The following is a 20,937-nucleotide window of genomic DNA, read 5'->3' on the forward strand; positions in this document are numbered from 1 at the left end:
TATCACATAGGAATTATTTAATACATGTTTTTTGACTGAAATAACATTGAAATTTGCTTGTTGTTTTTTCTATACCCCAGATTACAAGCAACTGTATTTTTAGTTTAAGGACATGTCCAGATTATTTTGAACATTACCTTTGTCCTCCGTTAATAAGAGAAACAGCTGCACGTGCAGGAGTTACATTAGTGATCATAGCTCTCAATGCCTTGTCAACATCTTCTCTTATAAATGTATTTGATTCTCCTGATTTATGCAACAAAACTTTTACTGTATTATCTAGTTCTTGATCCATGCTCTTTTTCAGGTAAGTGAAAAGATCACTTAAACAAACCACAGCAGCACGAGAAACTCCAGAGCGTAAATTCTTCACCTAAAAAAAATTTCCAAAATGTACATTTTGCTGAAATTCTGAAAGAAAATCAGTAACAATGACTTTGAAACCAAATTTATTATCAAAGTAATGTGCTTTAAATATGTATTATATTATTTCCTTAAAAAATCAACATTTTATAAATTTTTTCAAATGTGGCAAAGTAAGGCATGAGTTACTTTACATACAAGCCTACTGATTTCATTTAGTACAGCTTTTCTTTTTTAAGGTCAAATAAATGTGGCATATTTATACTTTGTTATTCAAACAATCCTTAACTCAGCTGAAAAATAGGATTACCTCTTGAACTACTGCAAAATTGGTTTCATGCAACTTTGTATTCAGTATTTCAGAATGAAAAGCAGCTAAGCATCTAATAAAGTTCAGTCCCTCAATTTTCTTCTCCCTATGGGAAAAAGAAAGAAACAACAAAATCATGCATTAAATGGGGCTCAACTGGAACAGGATCTCAGATTTCTTCTTTTGTGTGTATGGAATACTGCCAACGAGGAGACCCTGAGTATTTTCCCTTATCATGTAGGAAGCTCAAATAAAAAGATATGAAAAAAAAAACAAGATATGGAAAGCTTTGTTCACTCCTATAGTTCTCTTTCATGATTCAGAACATATTTTAAGAGCCAAAACCACTATTGACAGTCAAACTAAGTTCATGCTTTGTAAAAAAAAAAAGGAACATTTCTCCACCAGTAAGAATGTCATATTCTTTTTAGAGAACAGAAGGGAAAGGAATGGCAAATAAAATGTGAGGGAATCAGTAAAACAAAAGTGGAAGGAGATTAAGTAACTACATATTACTTTGTTGGTGAGTATATAATCCAAGTGCAGAAAATCATCAATAGATGTTTCTGTAACTTGTATTTCTTTTTCATTACCTTACCTAATGAGCCAGATGAAGGGTAGGTGAATACTAACAACAAGAGGGTAGATTCAAGTGGGATTGGGATATAACATTTTAAACTTGATGGTTTCCATCTTATATGTTTGAAAAATGTAAGGTGAGTTTCCTTAATTGGTAATATTGATGGTGGTTATTTTTCTAAGCATTTAAATCCCCTGAATAAGTTATGGAAAATAGGGAGAAAAGACCTAAGATTCCAAGGTGGCAAGAGTAAACCTATTTAATAGCTGTCTGGTTCAAGATTATCATTTTTTGATTAAGCATAAAACTGTTACAGTTACCATTCAGATGCACAAAACAACCAGATTCTGTACACAAAGTAAATAACAGAAAGTGGAGTCAAGAGAGAGGAAAGCAGAAAAATAAATTAAGAAATAGTGGTTGAAATTTTTTGATCAAAGCTATAAATTCTCAGATCCAAGAACAAATCCTAAACAGGATAACCATAAAATAAACACAAAATGGAACATCATTATCAAATTACTAAAAAGAGTGTTGAAGGGAATATTCTTCAAAGAAGCCATAGAAAAAAGGGCAAATTACACGCAGGAGAACAAAGATAACAATGATAAAAGACTTTAGCTCAGAAATGTGCAAGCCAGAAACCCACTGAACAAAATTTACATGTTAAAAAGAAACCGACAAAAAATAAATTTAATTTAAGGAGGAATATACACTTCTTAAACTATAGTTGGAGATTGCAAAAGCCCAGTAACTGATGGAACAAATAAAGAGGAAATCAGTAAGGATACAGAAAACTTAACACTGTCAACCACTACCAACCAACCTGATCTTCTTAACCTTTATAGAATAGTACATTCAGAATGCAGATTCTTTTCAAGTTCATATGAAACATGCATCTGCATGGTTTTGACATCAGGGTATACTGGTTTCAAAGAATGAGATGGGAAGTATACCAGCCTCTTCAATGTTCTAGAAGTTTGTATAGAATTGATTTCTTTCCTAAATGTTTGGTAAAATTCACTAGTGAAACCATCCAAGCATAGAGTTTTCTTTGTGGGAAAGAAACTCAAATTCAATTTCCTCAATAGATATTGGGTTATACAGATTATCTACTTCTTTTTGAGTGAGTTTTGGTAGATTCTATCTTTCAAGGAATCTGTGCATTTCACTAAGTTTTAGAATTTATGGGCATAAAGCTGTTTATCATATTTCTTTATTATTTGTTTAATAGCTGTAAGATCAGTAGTGATGTTCCTTCTGTCACTCCTGATGTAGTAATCTGTTTCTTCTTTTTCTTCATCAGTCTAACTAGAGGTTTATCAATTTTATTTATCTTCTCCAAGAGCCTGCTTTTGCTTTCATTTACATCCTCTATTGTTTGTTTTCTATTTCACTGATTTCCACTATGTTGTTTATTATTTTCTTTTTTTTGTTTATTTTGGGCTTCATTTGCTCTTCTGTTTCTGTTTAAGATGAAAGCTGAGGTAACTGATATAATGTTTCATTCTTAATTTCATTAAATTCAAAATACTTTCTAATTTCCCTTATGATTTCTTCTTACAGCCATGGGTGATTTATAAGTATGTTAGTTTCCAAATACTTAGAGATTTTACAGGTATGTGTTCGTAACTTGTAATTTAATTCCACTGTGGTCAGAGAACAACATTTGTATAATCTGAAACCTTTTAAATTACTTGTTTTACGTTCCAGAATATGGTCTTTCTTGGTAAATGTTCCTTGCAGACTTGAAATGAATGTGAATTCTGTTGTTTTAGGTGGAGTGTTTTATAAATGTCAATCAGGTCAAGTTGAAAGTCTTCTATATCCTTACTAATTTTCTTTCTACTCGTTTTATCAATTAATGAGAGGATTGTTTGAGTTCCAACTATAATTGTGGATTTGTTTATTTCTCTTCGCAGTTCTACCAGTTTTTGCTTAATGTATTTTGAAGCTCCATTATATGGTAATATAATATATATAATATTATATTATATAATAGAATATGGTTCAGAATTACCATGTCTTCTTGATGAATTAACTCCCTTATCAATATAAAATGGCCCTTTTTATTCATGATGTGATAGAATTCTAAGATGGCACCTTGATTCCTGTCCCAGGTGTACATGCCCTGAATAATACTCTCCCCTTGAGGGTGAATATGATGGGATATCACTTCTCTCAATCATGTTACATTATATAACAAAAGGGATTTTGCAAGCTGTCCTACAGCTCACCGATTCTCTGTTCATGCCTTTCCTCTAGCTTCTTTAACACATGGATTAGAATTATAATATAGTTATAATGTCTTTGTCTACTAATTCTATTATTTATATCATTTTTGGATTAGTTTCAATTGTTTGTTTTTTTTCCTTTTCATTATGGGTTGTATTTTCCTGCTTCTTTGCATGCCTGGTAATTTTTTATTGGATGCCAGGCATTGTGAATTTTTATCTTAGACATTTTTGTATTCCTATAAATATTTTTGGGCTTCACTATGAGATATAGTTAAATTACTTGGAAAGTCTGATCCTTTCAGGCCTTGCTTTTATGCTTTGTTTGGAGAAACAAAACTAGTCTTTAGCCTAGGGCTTATTCATTCCATATATGAAGCAAAACTCTTCTGAGTATTTACCCAATGCCATGTGAATTATAAGGTTTTCCACTCTGCTGGTGGGGAGAGAAAGTATTCTTGGCCTTGTATACATCCCAGGGAACGTTCTTTGTAACTTTTATGAGTGGTCCTTGTTCTGGTTTCACAAGCATGCCTTGACCAAATACTCAGCTAAACATTTGAGAATAATCCTCTGAAGGTTCTTAAAGTTTTTTAAGGAACTGTATCCTCCTCTGGCATTTTGCCCTGCAAGCTCTAGCTATCTTGGCCTCTGCAAACTCCCAGCTCCATCTCTATCTCTGCTGGTATCTACATGGTTTTCCCCTCCCTAAGCTGTGCAGGAAGTTAGCAAGGGCTCACCTTGTTTGTTTCTCAGGGATCACTGTCTTTCACTGCCTGGTTAACAATATTCTGAAAACCATTGTTTCATATATTTTGTATTATTTCTTTAGTTCTTTCTGATGTGAAGGCAAATCTAATGCCTGTTAATCCATCTTGGCAGGAAATGGAATTTCAAGAGTTCTATTTTGGCCATGTTAAATTTAAGATGTCTATTGGCATCCAAGTGGAAGTCAAGGAGGCAATTCTATTACAAGTCCAGAGCTCAAGAAGATACCAGGGATTCAGATATGCATTTATGAGAAATCAGAGTACAGATAGAATTTAAAACTATCGAACTGAATGAGATCATTTAAGAAAGGGGCTGGCAAACTATGGCTCACAGACCAAATCTAGCCCCATCAGAGTTTACTTCTATAAGTTAAATTTTTATAAGTAAAGTTCACTGAAACACAACCGTGCGCATTCATTTTCATACTGTCTAAGGCTGATTTTGCACTATAACAGCAAAAGTTGAGTAGCTGCAACAGAGACAAGTCACCTGCAAAGCCTAAAATATTTTACTATCTGGCTCTTTATAGGGAAAGATTGCCAGCCTGGATCTATGGAATGAATGTAGATAGAGAACGCCAGTGGATTAAATTCTGGAGCACTCCTCAATTTTGAAATCAAACATTAAGTACTGAAGCAGGAAAAGAACCAAGAGTCTCAAATTTTTCCAGGGTGAAATGAAAAGAAGTATATGAAAAAGGGAGTGTCAATTGTGTCAAATGATGCTGAGACGCTAAGTATGATGAGGACTGATAAGTGACCAGTGTTTAGCAAATGGCCACTTTTGCAGTTTTAGTGAAGTGGCGGTCACAGTGGGGAGGGTTGAAAGCCAATTAAAGAAGGTTGAGAAGAGAACATGAGATGAAAAAGCAGACACAATGAATTAGCCTTTTTGAGGACTTTTGCTAAAAAGGGGGGAGAAAAGAAATGTGAAAATGTGAAGAAGATGTGCAGTTTAGGAAGGAGTTTTAAAAATAGGAAATATTATGGCACGTTTTTATCTTGATGAATATGAATCTAGAAAAGAAGCAAAACTGATGATGAGGTATAGGAGGCGGATGGAGAGAGAGACTGAAGGAATAGGGGAGGAAATGGGACAAGGGGAGCCAAGAGATGTTCCAGCTGAAGCAAGTAGAATGCCACTGTCTTTTTTTTTCCCCCTTGAGTTATTGTCTGGGTTGGCTGGGTGGCTGCTGCAGCTGTGGTAGGAACAGATAAGTATTTTCAGGATTTTTATAGGATATATTTCACAGAGAAACACTTGCAGAAATGATGAGATTTATACTTAATACCAAAAGGTTTGCATAATCCATAATAAAGCTAACTATGTCCTTATGGTATGTAAGTTATAATATAACTGGTAATACATTGATATTAGGACCAGAGTTCAGCTACATTAGTAAGTTGGAAAAAACTCAGACTGCCTAAGAACTAAAATTATCATTCCTGAGACTATTTTAATAGGAAATGTTTCAAGGTTTCTAAAAATAAATTTTCAGAAAACTTTTGGAACTCGGCTTAGTTTTAAGTTAAGGATGGTGAACTCACCAATCCTCATCAGCTAAGAGCCTCAGAGCTTCTGTCAGTGCTACTTCTGGTTTGGAAAATGGCCGTAGTTCTGATGAATCCATTATTTCTGGACTATGAGTGACAGAAGGCATCCTTTCTTTATACTGTGGAATGGCTCCAGGAGATGCTTCATCTAAAACAAAGAAACATACTAAATAGGGCATCGAATAACTCTGATACAAAGGGGTACATATAATATTCTGACCATAGACTCTATGAATATTTCTTATAGAAACTAGTAACTATTAGTTTAGTCGCCAACAAAATTGTAATACCTGGATACCAAAGCTATTTAAAACTATACTTTTTATATACAAAATCATTAAATTATATTTACTGTTGGTTTTGCAGTCATGAGTCATATAACAAAGTCTAGCTTTAAGAGCTAAAAGTCAGTAAGAAGCATATGGTCCCATTTTGTAAAAACATGTGGATATATACTTGTTTTACTGTACAACCAATAATAGAAATGAAGCTTTGTACAACTGTATATAAATTACCAATTTTTGCTATTGTTATTGAATTAATGGTATACTAAAAATCCTAAGACCATGTGTAGTAACGTGGTCGATGTTTCTTCCATAATCAAACATTTACTTTCCATTTTCCAGATGTAAGGCATTGCCCTAGATATTGGGGAAACAAATCACTTGAGTGCTCAGGGTAATACCTTGAGGGCACTGCATAATGTAAGACACGTGCAGTGAAGGTGTTAGAATGGAATAGACCAAAAAGATAAAATAGAATGTGTAATGGCTTTTGTAAATGGGTAAAGATTAGTTATTTTTTCATGTTAAGAGATATTTTTAAAAAGGTAATATTAAACACTAGAAAATGACTATAATAAAAGTATTTATCAACCATGCTGTTCTTAAGAAAATGTTACATGAAGCACATGAGATACACAAATATAAGAAATTACACTTGATGCTGTATATTAATTACATAATCAGATGCAATTAAAGTCCAAAGGCAACAAGATATTAATGATATTAGTTAACATTTATTAAATACTTTGTGTTAGATGTTGTGATAAATGCTTTACAAACTTTACTACATTTAATTCTCTCAACAAAGGTGAGATGGACATTCTCATTATCTCTAATTCGCAACCGAGAAAATAACTGAGTTTTACAGAGGCTAAGAAATGTATTCAAGGTCTCAATGCTGATGAGTGGCAAAGGCAGGATTTTCATCTAGGTCTACTATCACCCTAGATTTTATACAAAGAGGTCTAAGACAGAATCCCTGCTTTCCAAACTTTATCACATACCTGATGAGAAGAGACATGCAAAAAGATGAATATGGTATTCTGGATTACTGTAGTGATAAATTTGTACCAGTTTTTGTTAGAGTAAATCACATATGAAGAAAATTATATGACAATTAATGAATATGATAAATAGACATCATTAAATTTTTTTGATGATTCAGATGCACCCTCATTAGGTTTCATATGTAAGACTGACATGTATTAAAAAAAAAAACAAAAAACTCAACTTTGGAATTTTACAATCCAGAAAGAATAGCAAATACAAAATAGCACTACTAACCGTCATTTATTGACATCTTGCCTGCGTTGTGCTAAGTGCTTCACTTACATTATCCCATTTGATTCATTCAACAACCCTATGTGATGGTTACTATTATTCCTACATTACAGGTTAAGAAACTGTTGCTAGGTTTAAGGATTCCCTCTCTATATCTACTCCACTTCCATTCTCATGAGAGAATAATTCATTAGGAAGAGATGCAGATAAACACCAAGTTAGCAACCTTGGGGTTATACCACTATTTCTACTGTTTTTACCTGAAAAAAGTGAAAAACAAAACAAAACAAATACTACTCTGTAAAAGGAGGTGTACAGAGACAGAGTATCAATCTAAAGCAGTGCTGCCCAAACTAAGGGTTTTTTATTTAAACGTCCCCTCCTGAAGCCTGCTACTTTTACAAAATACAATAAAAGTGTTGTGGCAAGTCTCTAAAAGGTTACTCTCACTTTTTGTAGTTATCTTGTAAGCATATTCTTCCTTTCAAAATATAAGCATGATTTCAAGGAAGGACTCTCCTTATACTGCTTAGAAATAAAATCTGCAAAGCCTATATTATAGGCGAGAAAAATCACAAAATTAGTTGATGTCTCTAGCAAGAATGAATATGAAACAATTTATGATTTGCTACTCTGTATTATTTGCTACTATTTGTACTTCTATTCCTACTATTAACTACTGACTTAGGTAAGAAGTTTTGTGGGTTTTTCTCCCCCAAGATTCTATGACAGTAGTAATTAGTGAAACTATTTAAGAATGCTGAAAATAGGCTTAAATGTCACAAATGCCTAGATTTAACTGGTACCCAGGGCCGTGTTTAACCAGTAATTTTACAGGCCAACACCTCTCATCAGGCATACTCTCAATAATTACTAACTTTGAGGATACAGACTTTTTAAAACGTTTTCTACACTTCCTGCGTTACTAAAAAGAAATACAAGCTAGGAAGAACTGCAAACATTCATCTAGTTCAATTCTCTTTTATATTTATCTTTGGGAGAGGTTAAGTATGTTGTCAAAGATCACATTTATAAATTTACGTTTTCTATACTTCTTGGGTTTTTTGTTCACACCTAGACTTCAGACCCAACATCAATTTAAGAATGTTTGTTATAGTTCATACAGTTTATTCCTTAGAAAAAAATAATAACAAAAATAATAAGCAGTAATTTTTAATGTTTATTATAGTTCACACAATTTTTCATTTCAATTTTCTGATTTTCCTAGCTGCTACTATACCTAAGACCTATTCAATATTTTTAAAAATAGCACAGGAAACGTGGAGCTTAATCTTGACCAGGAATAGAACCTATTAAGTATGCAATGACTAGCTGAATAAATGATAAATGCAATGATTTTTTAATCATGATTTAATAAACCAGCTTCACAATCTCAGTTACCTTAGCTATAAAATGGAATACTACCCTCAGTGAAACAAGAATATTTGCAGGGAACAAAGATGAGATATTTGAGATAATCTGGACCTTTCAGATAGTTTAGATATTTTACATGGCCAGAAAATAGAGGCCTGTTTTCAGGTCACAAAGCTAATTAAAAGGCAGAACTAATACTAAAGAAGCCAGGTCTGTCTACTGACTCCTACTGGTTTGGTGTTCTTTCCATCACAAAATGCACTGAACCACATGTGGTCTCTTCAACTTAAATAAGCATTTGTGACATTACTCCCTATATTTAAACATATCTTACCTGAATCTGAAAACACTAAAGATGGTGACCTTTTTAAACTGGACTCTTTTTTTCAATGGAGGGCTGAAGGCAATGTTTTCTAAAGGAGAACTCTCATTTTTTTAATATTCCCACCTCATCCCCCCAGATATTTAAGTCTAGAAGGGAGAAAAACAATCAATCAGCTTCCTTTTTATAAGAAACAATATTTATTACAATAGTTAGAAGTTACTGGGTCTTTCAAATTTCAGTGTTTATAGTTCAACATATTCCACTATTAGCCATATATCAACCTCAGTTAAACTATAGTACATTAGTTTTAGAATATTACGAGTTAAATAAAACCACAGCAAATGTTAAATTCCACTTACTTTCAGATGCCATTTTCTCAGTTCCTGTATGTTTCATTCGTTCCCAAGGATTCTTCTCACAATCTTTAATGTCAAAAAGTTCTTTTTCCTCTCTTCTCTTTTGTCTCATCTTGTCATAAGTAGATTTTGAAATAGAAACTTTAATCTGCATGAAAAGTTGAAATATCTGAAATCATTCAGGGAGTTTGATATTTAAAATAACTATCTTCATCTTAGACAACTGTAAGCTACACAAAATAAACTACACATTTCTTAGTCCTTATTTCAGTAATTCTAAAACTGAATAGAATTACCTAGTGCTAATCTCCAACTAAATTTGTGCCTGAAAATACTAGTTTGTTACACCCTAGGAAATTGTTGAATATATACATACACATACATATATGTATATAAAGTACATGTAGAGTATAAAGTACACTAGATACTTTACGCCAGAATGACAACATATTTGGTGGGAAAGGAGAATAAGCTATCATTTAAATGATTAAAGTTCAGGAATTTCAATTACACTGAGATTTTAAAAATTTTAATCAAAACACTTTCACTACCCCAAATCTGATATACACAAAACAAAGATGCATCATTGAATTTATCCTAATAATTAGTAAATAACCTTACATCTTTTTCATTCTCAACATCAACACATGATGGAATACTCTGCTGGACTGCTCTTCCATAAATCCCTGATGGTGGTTCAGTACTTTTAACTGAAAACGTATCCCCATTTTCCACAGAAGATATCACTGATTGGCTGCAGGTTGCTGGTGCTGGGACTGGACTTCCAAATACCCCTGAAAACAAACCATCAAACTGTCATTAAGTATTTATGTGATGTTACTCTGGACAGCAAAGTTTTAAGACAAGGCTCTTGTCTTCAAGAAGTATACAATATAGTTAATAAGAAAAACATGTTAAATAATCACAAAATACAAAAACACTCTAACAGGATGATAATATAAGAGGTACCACAAGACATTTCATGATAATATCAAATGAGAACACCGTATTGTAAGTTCTGAGTTCACAAGAAAGAAAGGTTGGGTGAGCTGTGGGTTTAAGATGGTTTCAAAGAGCAAGGATTTGAGCTGGGATTAGAAGACACAAAGAATTTGGATAGTCAAGTGAGGAAGGAGGGGAGGACATCCTATGAGATGGGATGCTCATAAGTAGAGCTGAACAAGTAGAAAGCATATATGTGGAGTGAATAAGTTTGGCTGGGCACAAGGCAAATAGAGGAAAAACAGAAAATAAGTTTACAAGGGTAGGTTGGAGCCAATCTGAGGAGGGTCTTTTTTTCAATTATATATTTCTTTTAAAAATTTATTTATTTAATTTATTTATTTTTGGCTGCATTGGGTCTGTTGCTGCGTGTGGGCTTTCTCTAGTTGTGGCGAGCGGGGGCTACTATTTTTTTTTTTTTTAAAGAAGATGTTGGGGTGGGACTTCCCTGGTGGCGCAGTGGTTAAGAATCTGCCTGCCAATGCAGGGGACATGGGTTCGAGCCCTGGTCCGGGAAGATCCCACATGCCACGGAACAACTAAGCCCGTGCACCACAACTACTGAGGCTGCGCACCTACAGCCCATGCTCTGGAGTAGCCCCCGCTCGCTGCAACTGGAGAAAGCCTGCACACAGCAACGAAGACCCAACACAGCCAAAAATAAATAAATATACAAAAAAATAAATAAACTTATTTAAAAAAGAAAAGATGTTGGGGGTAGGAGTTTATTAGTTTATTTAATTTATTTTTGCTTTGTTGGGTCTTCATTTCTGTGTGAGGGCTTACTCTAGTTGTGGCAAGCGGGGGCCACTCTTCATCGCGGTGTGCGGGCCTCTCACTATCGCAGCCTCTCTTGTTGCAGAGCACAGGCTCCAGATGCACAGGCTCAGTAGTTGTGGCTCACAGGCCTAGTTGCTCCGTGGCATGTGGGATCCTCCCAGACCAGGGCTTTAACCATGTCCCCTGCATTAGCAGGCAGATTCTCAACCACTGCGCCACCAGGGAAGCCCAAGCAGGGGCTACTCTTCCTTGCGGTGGCTTCTCTTGCTGTGGAGCATGGGCTCTAGGCGCATGGGCTTCAGTAGTTGTGGCCTGCGGGCTCTAGAGCGCAAGCTCGGTAGTTGTGGTGCATGGGCTTAGTTGCTCTGCAGCATGTGGGATCTTCCCGGACCAGGGCTTGTACCCGTGTCCCCTGCGTTGGCAGGTGGATTCTTAACCACTGTGTCACCAGGGAAGCCCTGAGGAGGGTCTTAAATTAATTTAATAAGACTCTATCAGGCAAAGAAGTTAGGAAAGCTTTCTGAGCATTTCATTCTATTTACCAAAAATAAGATGTACACCCTCAATGTCTATCACCATATTCTAGTTTTTCAACTAGAATTGAAATTAAACTAAAATTAAATTTTAATTTAAATTAATTTTAATTAAATTAAAAATTAAATTTAAATTTAATTTAATTAAAAAATTAAAAAGGAATCTAGTTGGGTTGTGTTAATGAACTTGATGGGGAAATCCTTTCACAATATATATGGATATCAAATCATCACACTATACACTTTAAATATCTTACAATTTTATTTGTCAATTATACCTCAATAAAATTGGGGGAAAAAAAACACTAGTTTTAAAGGATATTTGCAAATACGTTGTTCAAAGGTTTCCTAACCCCCCTAAAATATATAAGAGATATTAAGATTTGTCTAGTCTTTGTATGGGAGACAATACAATTATATTAATTTATATTGATGACAAATTTGATCAATAAGGATTACTATTTGAATTTAAACTGTGGTAAAATGGTTTAAGCTATCCTAAAAGTGTCTTAGAAGTACCTAAACTGCACCTGTCACATAATACATCTCTGAAAATTACTGACATGAATTTACCGTTGTTTCATTAGAGGATAGAAATGTCGTGTTACGTATTCACTTTTAATTCTTTCAATTTAACAATTGTTTTAAAAGAAAGTTCTATTCAACACCTGAATCACACTCTTCTCTATTCTTTATTGATATGCTTTGCTTATATGTGAAGAACATATAAAATTAAAAGCTAAAAAACTTTGAAATACCTTTTCCAACAACTACTACTGAGTCTTCTGATAAGGTATTTGTAGACATAAAGTCGAAACTGGAAATTTGGTGGAAATTTGATGATGACCCTGTAAATCCTAAAAAAACAAAAATACCCACATTAAAAAATACATACTTATATAGTATTTTAGGATATCGTAACATGGTCTTTTAAAATTGAAAACTAACTTCATACAAAGAATTTACAATTTATATATTTACGCATGTTCATTAACTCAATAAATATTTATAATTAGAATACCTGGTTTGTCCATTGTATATTCTTGCCTCCTTTGTCATAGATTAATTGACTGTAGGTGTGTGGGTTTACTTCTGAGCTCTCTATTCTGTTCCATTGATCTATATGTCTGTTTTTGTGCAAATACCACACGTTTTGATTACTGTAGCTTTGCAGTATTGTTTGAAGTCTCTAAGGGATATACCTCCAGCTTTGTTCTTTTTTCCTCAGGATTGCTTTGGCAATTCTGGGTGTTTTGTTGTTCCATATGAATTTTAGCATTATTGTTCTAGTTCTGTGAAAAATGCCATGTGTATTTTGATAGGGATCACATTAAATCTGTATAGTTTGCTTTAGGTAGTATGGACTTTTAAACAACATTAACTCTTCCAATCCAAGAGCACAGGATAGCTTTCCATTTCTTAAAATCATCATCAATTTCCTTTATCAATGTTTTAGAGTCTTCAGCATACAGGTGTTTCACTCATTTCATTTCATTTCTTCATTTTGCCACACCATGAGGTATGCAGGATCTTCCCCCCAGGGATCGAACTCATGCCCCCTGCATTGGGAGTGCGGAGTCTTAACCACCAGGGAAGTCCAGTATTTTTTGTTTTTTGATGTGATTTTAAACCTTCTCTTTCTGATATTTCATTGTTAGTGTAAAGAAATGTAACAGATTTCTGTATATTAATCCTGTATCCTGCTACCTTGCTGAATTCATCTGTTAGTTCTAATAATTTTTGTGTGGAGTCTTTAGGGGTCTCTATATAGAGTATCATGTCATCTGCCAATAGGGACAGTTTTACCACCTCCCTTCCGATTTGGATACCTTTTGTTTCTTCTTCTTGTCTGATTGCTTCCAATACTATGCTCAATAGAAGTGGTGAGAGCAGGTATCCTTGTCTTGTTCCTGAATTTAGTGGGAAGGCTTTTAGCTTTTCAGCATTGAGTATTATGTTGGCTGTGGGTTTGTTGTAAATGGGTTTTGAGATATGTTCCCTCTATACTCACTTGGATGAGAGTTTTTACCATGGATGGATGTAGAATTTTATCAAATGCTTTTTCTGCATCTATTGAGATGATCATATGGCTTCCTGTTGATGTAGTATTGATATATCACATTGACTGATTTATTATGATGAAGCATCCTTGTGACCCTAAAATGAATCCAACTTGATCGTGATGTATGATCCTTTTTACATATTGTTGGATTCAGTTTGCTAATACTTTGGAAAGATTTTTTTTTTATTGATTGATTGATTTGGCTGCGTTGGGTCTTAGTTGTGGCACACAGGATCTTCGTTGTGGCACACAGGATCTTTTGTTGCAGCACACGGGCTCTAGAGTGCGCAGGCTCAGTAGCTGCAGCACAAAGGCTCTCTAGTTGTGGCGCATGGGCTCCAGACTGTGTGGGCTCAGTAATTGCGGCACGCAGGCTCTCTAGTTGTGACGCATGGGCTCTAGAGCATGTGGGCTCAGTAGCTGCGGTGCACGGGCTTAGCTGCCCCGCGGCATGTGGGATCTTAGTTCCCTGACCAGGGATCGAACCCACATCCCCTGCATTAGAAGGTGGATTCTTTTTTTTTTTTTTTTTTTTTTTTTTTGCGGTACGCGGGCCTCTCACTGTTGTGGCCTCTCCCGTTGCGGAGCACAGGCTCCAGACACGCAGGCTCAGAGGCCATGGCTCACGGGCCCAGCCGCTCCGCGGCATGTGGGATCTTCCCGGACCGGGGCACGAACCCGTGTCCCCTGCATCGGCAGGCGGATTCTCAACCACTGCGCCACCAGGGAAGTCCAGAAGGTGGATTCTTAACCACTGGACCAAATCAAATAATATTTGCTAATGCTTTGTTGAGGATTTGTACATCTATGTTTATGAAACATATTGGTCTGTAATTTTCTTTCTTTTTTCTTTTCTTAATGTCTTTGTCTGGTTTTAGTATCAGGGTGACAGTGGCTTCATAGAATGAATTTGGGAGTGTTCCCTCCTCTTCAATCTTTTGGAATAGTTTGAGAAGGACAGGTGTAAGGTCTTGTATGTTTGGTAGAATTTCCCAGTGAAGCTGTCTGGTCCTAGATTTTTGCTTGCAGAGAACTTTTAAAATTACAGATTCTATTTCACTTCTAGTGATCAGTCTGTTCAAAATATGTTTCTTCTTGACTAAATTTTGGCAGGCTATATATTTCTAAACATTTGTCCAATTTGTTGGCATATAACTCTTCATAGTATTCTCTCATGATTTTTTCGTATTTCTGCGGTATCAGTTGTTTTTTTCTCTTTACTTTCTTATGTTTTTTCGGGGTCCTCTCTCTTTTCTTCTTGGTAAGCCTGGCTGGAGGTTTGTCAATTTTGTTTATCTTATAAACAAACAAACAAAAACCCAGCTCTTGGTTTTATTGAGTTTCTCTCTTTTTATTTTTTTGATCTCTATTTATTTCCTCTCTGATATTTATTTACTTCCTTCCTTCTGCTGACTTTGGTTTTTTTTTGTATGTGTGGTACGCGGGCCTCTCACTGTTGTGGCCTCTCCCGTTGCGGAGCACAGGCTCCGGACACGCAGGCTCAGCGGCCACGGCTCACAGGCCCAGCCGCTCCGTTGCATGTGGGATCTTCCCGGACCGGGGCATGAACCCACGTCCCCTGCATCGGCAGGCAGACTCTCAACCACTGAGCCACCAGGGAAACCCCTGACTTTGGGTTTTGCTTGTCCTTCTTCTAGTTCTTTTGGGTGGTAGGTTAGGTTGTTTATTGAGATTTTTCTTGTTTCTTGAGGAATGTCTGTATCGCTATGAACTTCCCTCTTAGAAATGCTTTTGCTGCATCCCATAGATTTTGTAAAGTTGTATTTTCATTGTCACTTGTCATGAGGTATTTTTCTGATTTCCTCCTTGGTTTCATCATTTACCCACTGTTTTTTTTAGTACCATGTTGCTTAGTATCCATGTGACAGGTTTTTTTCTTATTTTTCTTTCTGTGGCTGATTTCTACTGTTTCATACCATTGTGGTTAGAAAAGATGCTTGAAATAATTTCTATCCTCCTAAATTTGTTGAGGCTTGATTGGTGACCTAGTATGTCATCTATTGCAGAGAATGTTCCATGGGCATTTGAAAAGAATGTGTATTCTGGATGTTTTCAATGTAGTGTCCTATAGATATCAATTAAGTCCAACTGGTCTACTGCATCACTTAGGATCTCTGTTCCCTTATTGACTTTCTGTCTGGAAGATCTGTACATTAATGTCAGTGGGGTGTTAAAAGTCTCCTAGTAATATTGTATTCCTGTCAGTTTCTCTCTTCATTTCTGTTAGTATTTTTTTTTTTTTGGTATGCGGGCCTCACTGTTGTGGCCTCTTCCCGTTGTGGAGCACAGGCTCCGGACGCTCAGGCCCAGCGGCCATGGCTCACGGGCCCAGCGGCTCCGCGGCATGTGGGATCTTCCCAGACCAGGGCACGAACCCGTGTCCCCTGCATCAGCAGGCGGATTCTCAACCACTGCGCCACCAGGGAAGCCCTAGTATTTGTTTTATATAGTGTATTTAGGTGCTCCTATACTGAGTGCATATATGTTAATGAGAGTAATATCCTTTTCGTGTATTGATCCTTTTATCATGATATAATGGTCCTTCTTTGTCTTTCTTTATGAACTTTGTTTTAAAGTCTATTTTGTCTTTAGAAAATGGACTTGAGGACATGGGGTGGGAGAGCAAACCTGGGGTGAAGTGAGAATAGCATTGACATACATACACTACTGAATGTAAAACAGCTGGTTGGTGGGAAGCAGCAGCATAGCACAGGGAGATCAGCTTGGTGCTATGCGATGACCTAGAGGGGTGGGATAGGGAGGATGGGAGGGAGGCTCATGAGGGAGGGGATATGGGGACATGTGTATGCATATGGCTGACTCGCTTTGTTGTGCAACAAAAACTAACACAGTATTGTGAAGCAATTATACTCCAACAAAGATTTATTAAAAAAAAGAAAAAACAAAGTTTATTTTGTCTGATATGAGTATTGCTACTCCCACCTTGTTATTTCCATTTGCATAAAATATCTTTTTCCATCCCCTCACTTTCAGTCTGTGTGCGTCCTTTGCCCTAAGGTGAGTCTCTTGTAGGTAGCATATTGCAGGTTCTTGTTTTTTTATCCAATCTGCCATTCAGTGTCTTTTGATTGGAGTATTTAGTCCATTGATATTTAAAGTGATTATTAATAGATATGTACTTATTGCCATTAAAAAAAATTTAAAAAAAAATTTTTTTTTTGCGGTATGCGGGCCTCTCACTGTTGTGGCCTCTCCCGTTGTGGAGCACAGGCTCCGGACGCGCAGGCTCAGAGGCCATGGCTCACAGGCCCAGCCGCTCTGTGGCATGTGGGATCCTCCTGGACCGGGGCACGAACCTGCGTTCCCTGCATCGACAGGCGGACTCTCAACCAGGGAAGCCCTATTGCAATTTTAAACCTTGTTTCCCAGTTGATTCTGTAGTTCCTCTTTGTTCAATTCTTTTGTTTTTCCTTTTGTGGTTTGATAGTTGTGTTATCATGTTGGAGTTCCTTTCTTTTTGGTTTTTGTGAATCTATGTATGTTTTTGATTTGTGTGATAAACTTGCTGGGTAGAGTATCCTAGGTTGCAGGTTTTTCCCTTTCAGGACTTTGAATATATCATGTCACTCCCTTGTGGACTTCAAAGTTTCTGCAGAGAAATCAGCTGATAGCCTTATGGGGGTTCCCTTGTAACTGCCTCTTTGACTCTTTGTTTTTCTCTTGCTGCCTTTAGAATCCTCTCCTTAACTTTTTCCATGTTAATTAAGATATGTCTTGGTGTGGGTGTTTGGATTCATCTTGTTTGGTACCCTCTGTGTTTCCTGTACCTGGATATCTGTTTCCTTCTCTATGTTTAAGAAGTTCTCAGTCTCTTCAGCAAGTGGTGTTGGAAAAGCTGGACAGCTACATGTAAATTAATGAAATTAGAACACTACCTCACATCATATTCAAAAATAAACCCATAAAGACCTAAATGTAAGACATGACACCATAAAACTTCTAGAACAGTACATAGGCAAAACATTCTCAAACATAAATTGTACTAATGTTTTCTTAGATCAGTCTCCCAAGACAAAAGAAATAAAAGCAAAAATAAACAAATGGGACCTAATCAAACTTAAAAGCTTTTGCATAGCAAAGGAAACCATAAACAAGATGAAAAGACAACGTAGGGAATCAGAGGAAATATTTGCAATTGATGTGACCGACAAGAGTTAATATCCAAAGTATACAAATAGCTCATAAAATTCAGTATCAGAAAAACAAACTCAAAAATTGGGCAGAAGACCTAAACAGACATGTCTCCAAAGAAGACATACAGATGGCCAATGGGCACATGAAAAGATGCTCAACATTGCTAAGTATTAGAGAAATGCAAATCAAAATCACAACGAGGTACCGGTCAAAATGGTTACCATCAGAAAGTCTACAAATAATAAATACTGGAGAGGAGGTGGAGAAAAGAGAACCCTTGTACATTGTTGGTGGGACTGTAAATTGGTGCAACCACAACGGAAAACACTATTACATGATCTGGCAATTCCGCTCCTGGGTATATATCCAGAGAAAAATGAAAACACTACTTTGAAAAGATACATGCACCCCAATGTTCACAGCAGCACTATTTACAACAGTCAAGACATGGAAAAAATGCAAGTGCCCATCAACAGATGACTGCTTTAAAAAGATGTGATGTATATATTATATATATATAATATATGTATACATACATACATATATACACATAAAATGGAATATTACTCAGCCATAAAAATGAATGAAATATTGCCATTTGCAGCAACATGGAGTGATCTAGAGAATATCATACTAAGTAAGTCAAAAAGAGAAAGACAAATATTATATGCTATCACTATATGTGGAATATAAAAAATAATATAAATGAATCCATATACAAAACAGAAACAGACTCAAAGACACAGAAAACAAACTTCTGGTTACCAAATGGAAATGGGAGGGAAGGGAGGAATAAACTAGGAATATGGGATTAACATATATACACTACTATACATAAAATAGATAAGCAACAAGGATTTACTTTATAGCACAGGGAACTATATTCAATATCTTATAATAACCTATAATGGAAAATAACCTAAAATATATATATATGATTGAATCACTTTCTTATAAATCTAAAACTAATACAATATTGTAAATCAACTATATTTCAATTAAAAAAAGAAACCTAGTTCAGACTAGGCACTAGAGAGAAAAGAAACCTTGAAACACTTAAGGAGTTTATACATGCCAAGGTTAAGAGTGGGAAAAATGGGACTTCCCTGGTGGTGCAGTGGTTAAGAATCCTCCTGCCAATGCAGGGGCCATGGGTTTGAGCCCTGGTCCAGGAAGATACCACATGCCACAGAGCAACTAAGCCTGTGTGCCACAACTACAGAGCTTGTGCTCTAGAGTCCATGAGCCACAGCTACTGAGCCCACGTGCCACAATTACTGAAGCCTGCGTGCCTAGAGCTCATGCTCTGCAACAAGAGAAGCCACTGAAATGAGAAGCCCATGCACCGCAATGAAGAGTAATCCCCACTTGCCACAACTAGAGAAAGCCCAAGTGCAACAACGTAGACCTGACACAGCCAAAAAAAAAAACCCAAAGAGTGGAAAAGTGGAAAAGATACACAAGAAAATAATCACCACACGATAATCAACCAACAAAAGGATAACTTTGAAGGAAAGCTTCTAACCCCCAGGAACAGATCAAGTCAATTTTACAGCAATCTGTACGTTCCTAGGTTAACGTCTAGCTCAGTTTGTGATTATTTATTTAATTATCCTCTCTCCTACTAGACTGTAAGCTCTATGGGGATAGGACCTATGTGTAGTTTTGATTATCATTCTTTTCCAGAGACTGTTAGTACAGTGCTTGGCACAGAGTAGGTGCTCAATAAATGTTAGATGAATGTTATAAGGCAGAAAAAATGGAAAGTAAAATATAATTAATTTAGGGTCAACTGACAGGAACATCAGGTAGCCCCAAAAAGTGTTTGGTGACAAAGAGAAACAAATCTCAGTAAATGGAACAATTTGCTCCACAATAGTTCACAAACATAAAATCTATACATAAACTATTAAGAGATGATTGATAATTAGACAAATCTCGTGAGGAAACACATAAAAAACATACTTAAGTAGTTTAATTTCATTTATAAGCAAAGCTGACATAACACCATTTTTGGTTGTTTTTTTTTTACCTTAACAAAACAAAGCTTTATTTTTCAATCATATAATATTTGTTCTTGAAACAGGGGGGAGGTTCTGCTCCATATAATCCTTACTCAAGGATCAGGGTTCATTACCTAGAACATCATAATCATAGTGGCAGGAGGAAGATGGAAAAATAGAATCATGAACCTGTTCTAAAGACCTTCTACCCACATGTCACTTCTGATTACGTTTCATTGGTTAAAGAAACTCATGTGATCATCTAACTGCAAAGGGTCAGAGAAGTGTATTCCTGCTGATTAGCCAAAAGGAGAACTGGAAATAATTAATGAGCAGCGATCATAACATCATTTTTAATATTACTTTTACTTTTTATCCTACAGTTTCTTCTAAGCAAAGAATTACTAAAAGAAATATTGCTCAAATCTCAATTCTAACATAAAAAGAAAAAATATGCTTAAAAGATTTTTTTCACATGAACTATCCTTATATAATCTTTTTTTGTTGTTATTTCTGTTCCATTCATTCAAACAGAGAAAGAGAAAATATTAACTCATGGAATCTAGTTTGCTAACACTCCAAGCATCCATCTTAATCACTTTCTCAAATCATTAATTGGGGCTCCAGGTTAATATGCTAGAAAATGGGCAGGTTCAAAGGGACGACCAGCAGAGGAAAGGAAGAAAAGGTGGTTCTGAGAGCTAATCCTAAAAAAGTCTGAAGTTTCTTGTAAAAGGAATCCATTCACATTTGCCACTCATTGCCAATATTTCTTTTGGAAGATTTTTTTATTCCTTTCAGCACTGCACTCAATATTTACTTTAACCTGATTATTTGAGGACACAAGTTTTGTCTGATTGTGCCCAACATCACACTATTAGTTTTGGTTGGCTCATCACCACTCCATTCATTTAACATGTGGCATGAACACCATTATATACAAAGCATAA

The 20,937-nt window shown here is 35.8% G+C and overlaps 1 protein-coding gene across 2 annotated transcripts in view; it reads right to left on the reverse strand.

The window, feature by feature from the left end:
* TOGARAM1 (TOG array regulator of axonemal microtubules 1) overlaps nt 1–20,937 on the reverse strand; it is an 81,604-nt gene that overhangs the window by 20,501 nt on the left and 40,166 nt on the right. For both annotated transcript variants that reach the window (XM_067028508.1, XM_059058950.2), the window contains 6 exons: nt 12,505–12,603; nt 10,053–10,225; nt 9,435–9,579; nt 5,806–5,959; nt 674–779; nt 138–373 (listed from right to left, as the gene is read on the reverse strand). In XM_067028508.1, coding sequence (XP_066884609.1) covers nt 138–373; nt 674–779; nt 5,806–5,959; nt 9,435–9,579; nt 10,053–10,225; nt 12,505–12,603 — 913 coding nt within the window. The remainder of the gene's footprint in view (nt 1–137; nt 374–673; nt 780–5,805; nt 5,960–9,434; nt 9,580–10,052; nt 10,226–12,504; nt 12,604–20,937) is intronic.

Source organism: Kogia breviceps, chromosome 3, assembly GCF_026419965.1.
Source record: "Kogia breviceps isolate mKogBre1 chromosome 3, mKogBre1 haplotype 1, whole genome shotgun sequence".
NCBI lineage: Eukaryota > Metazoa > Chordata > Mammalia > Artiodactyla > Physeteridae > Kogia > Kogia breviceps.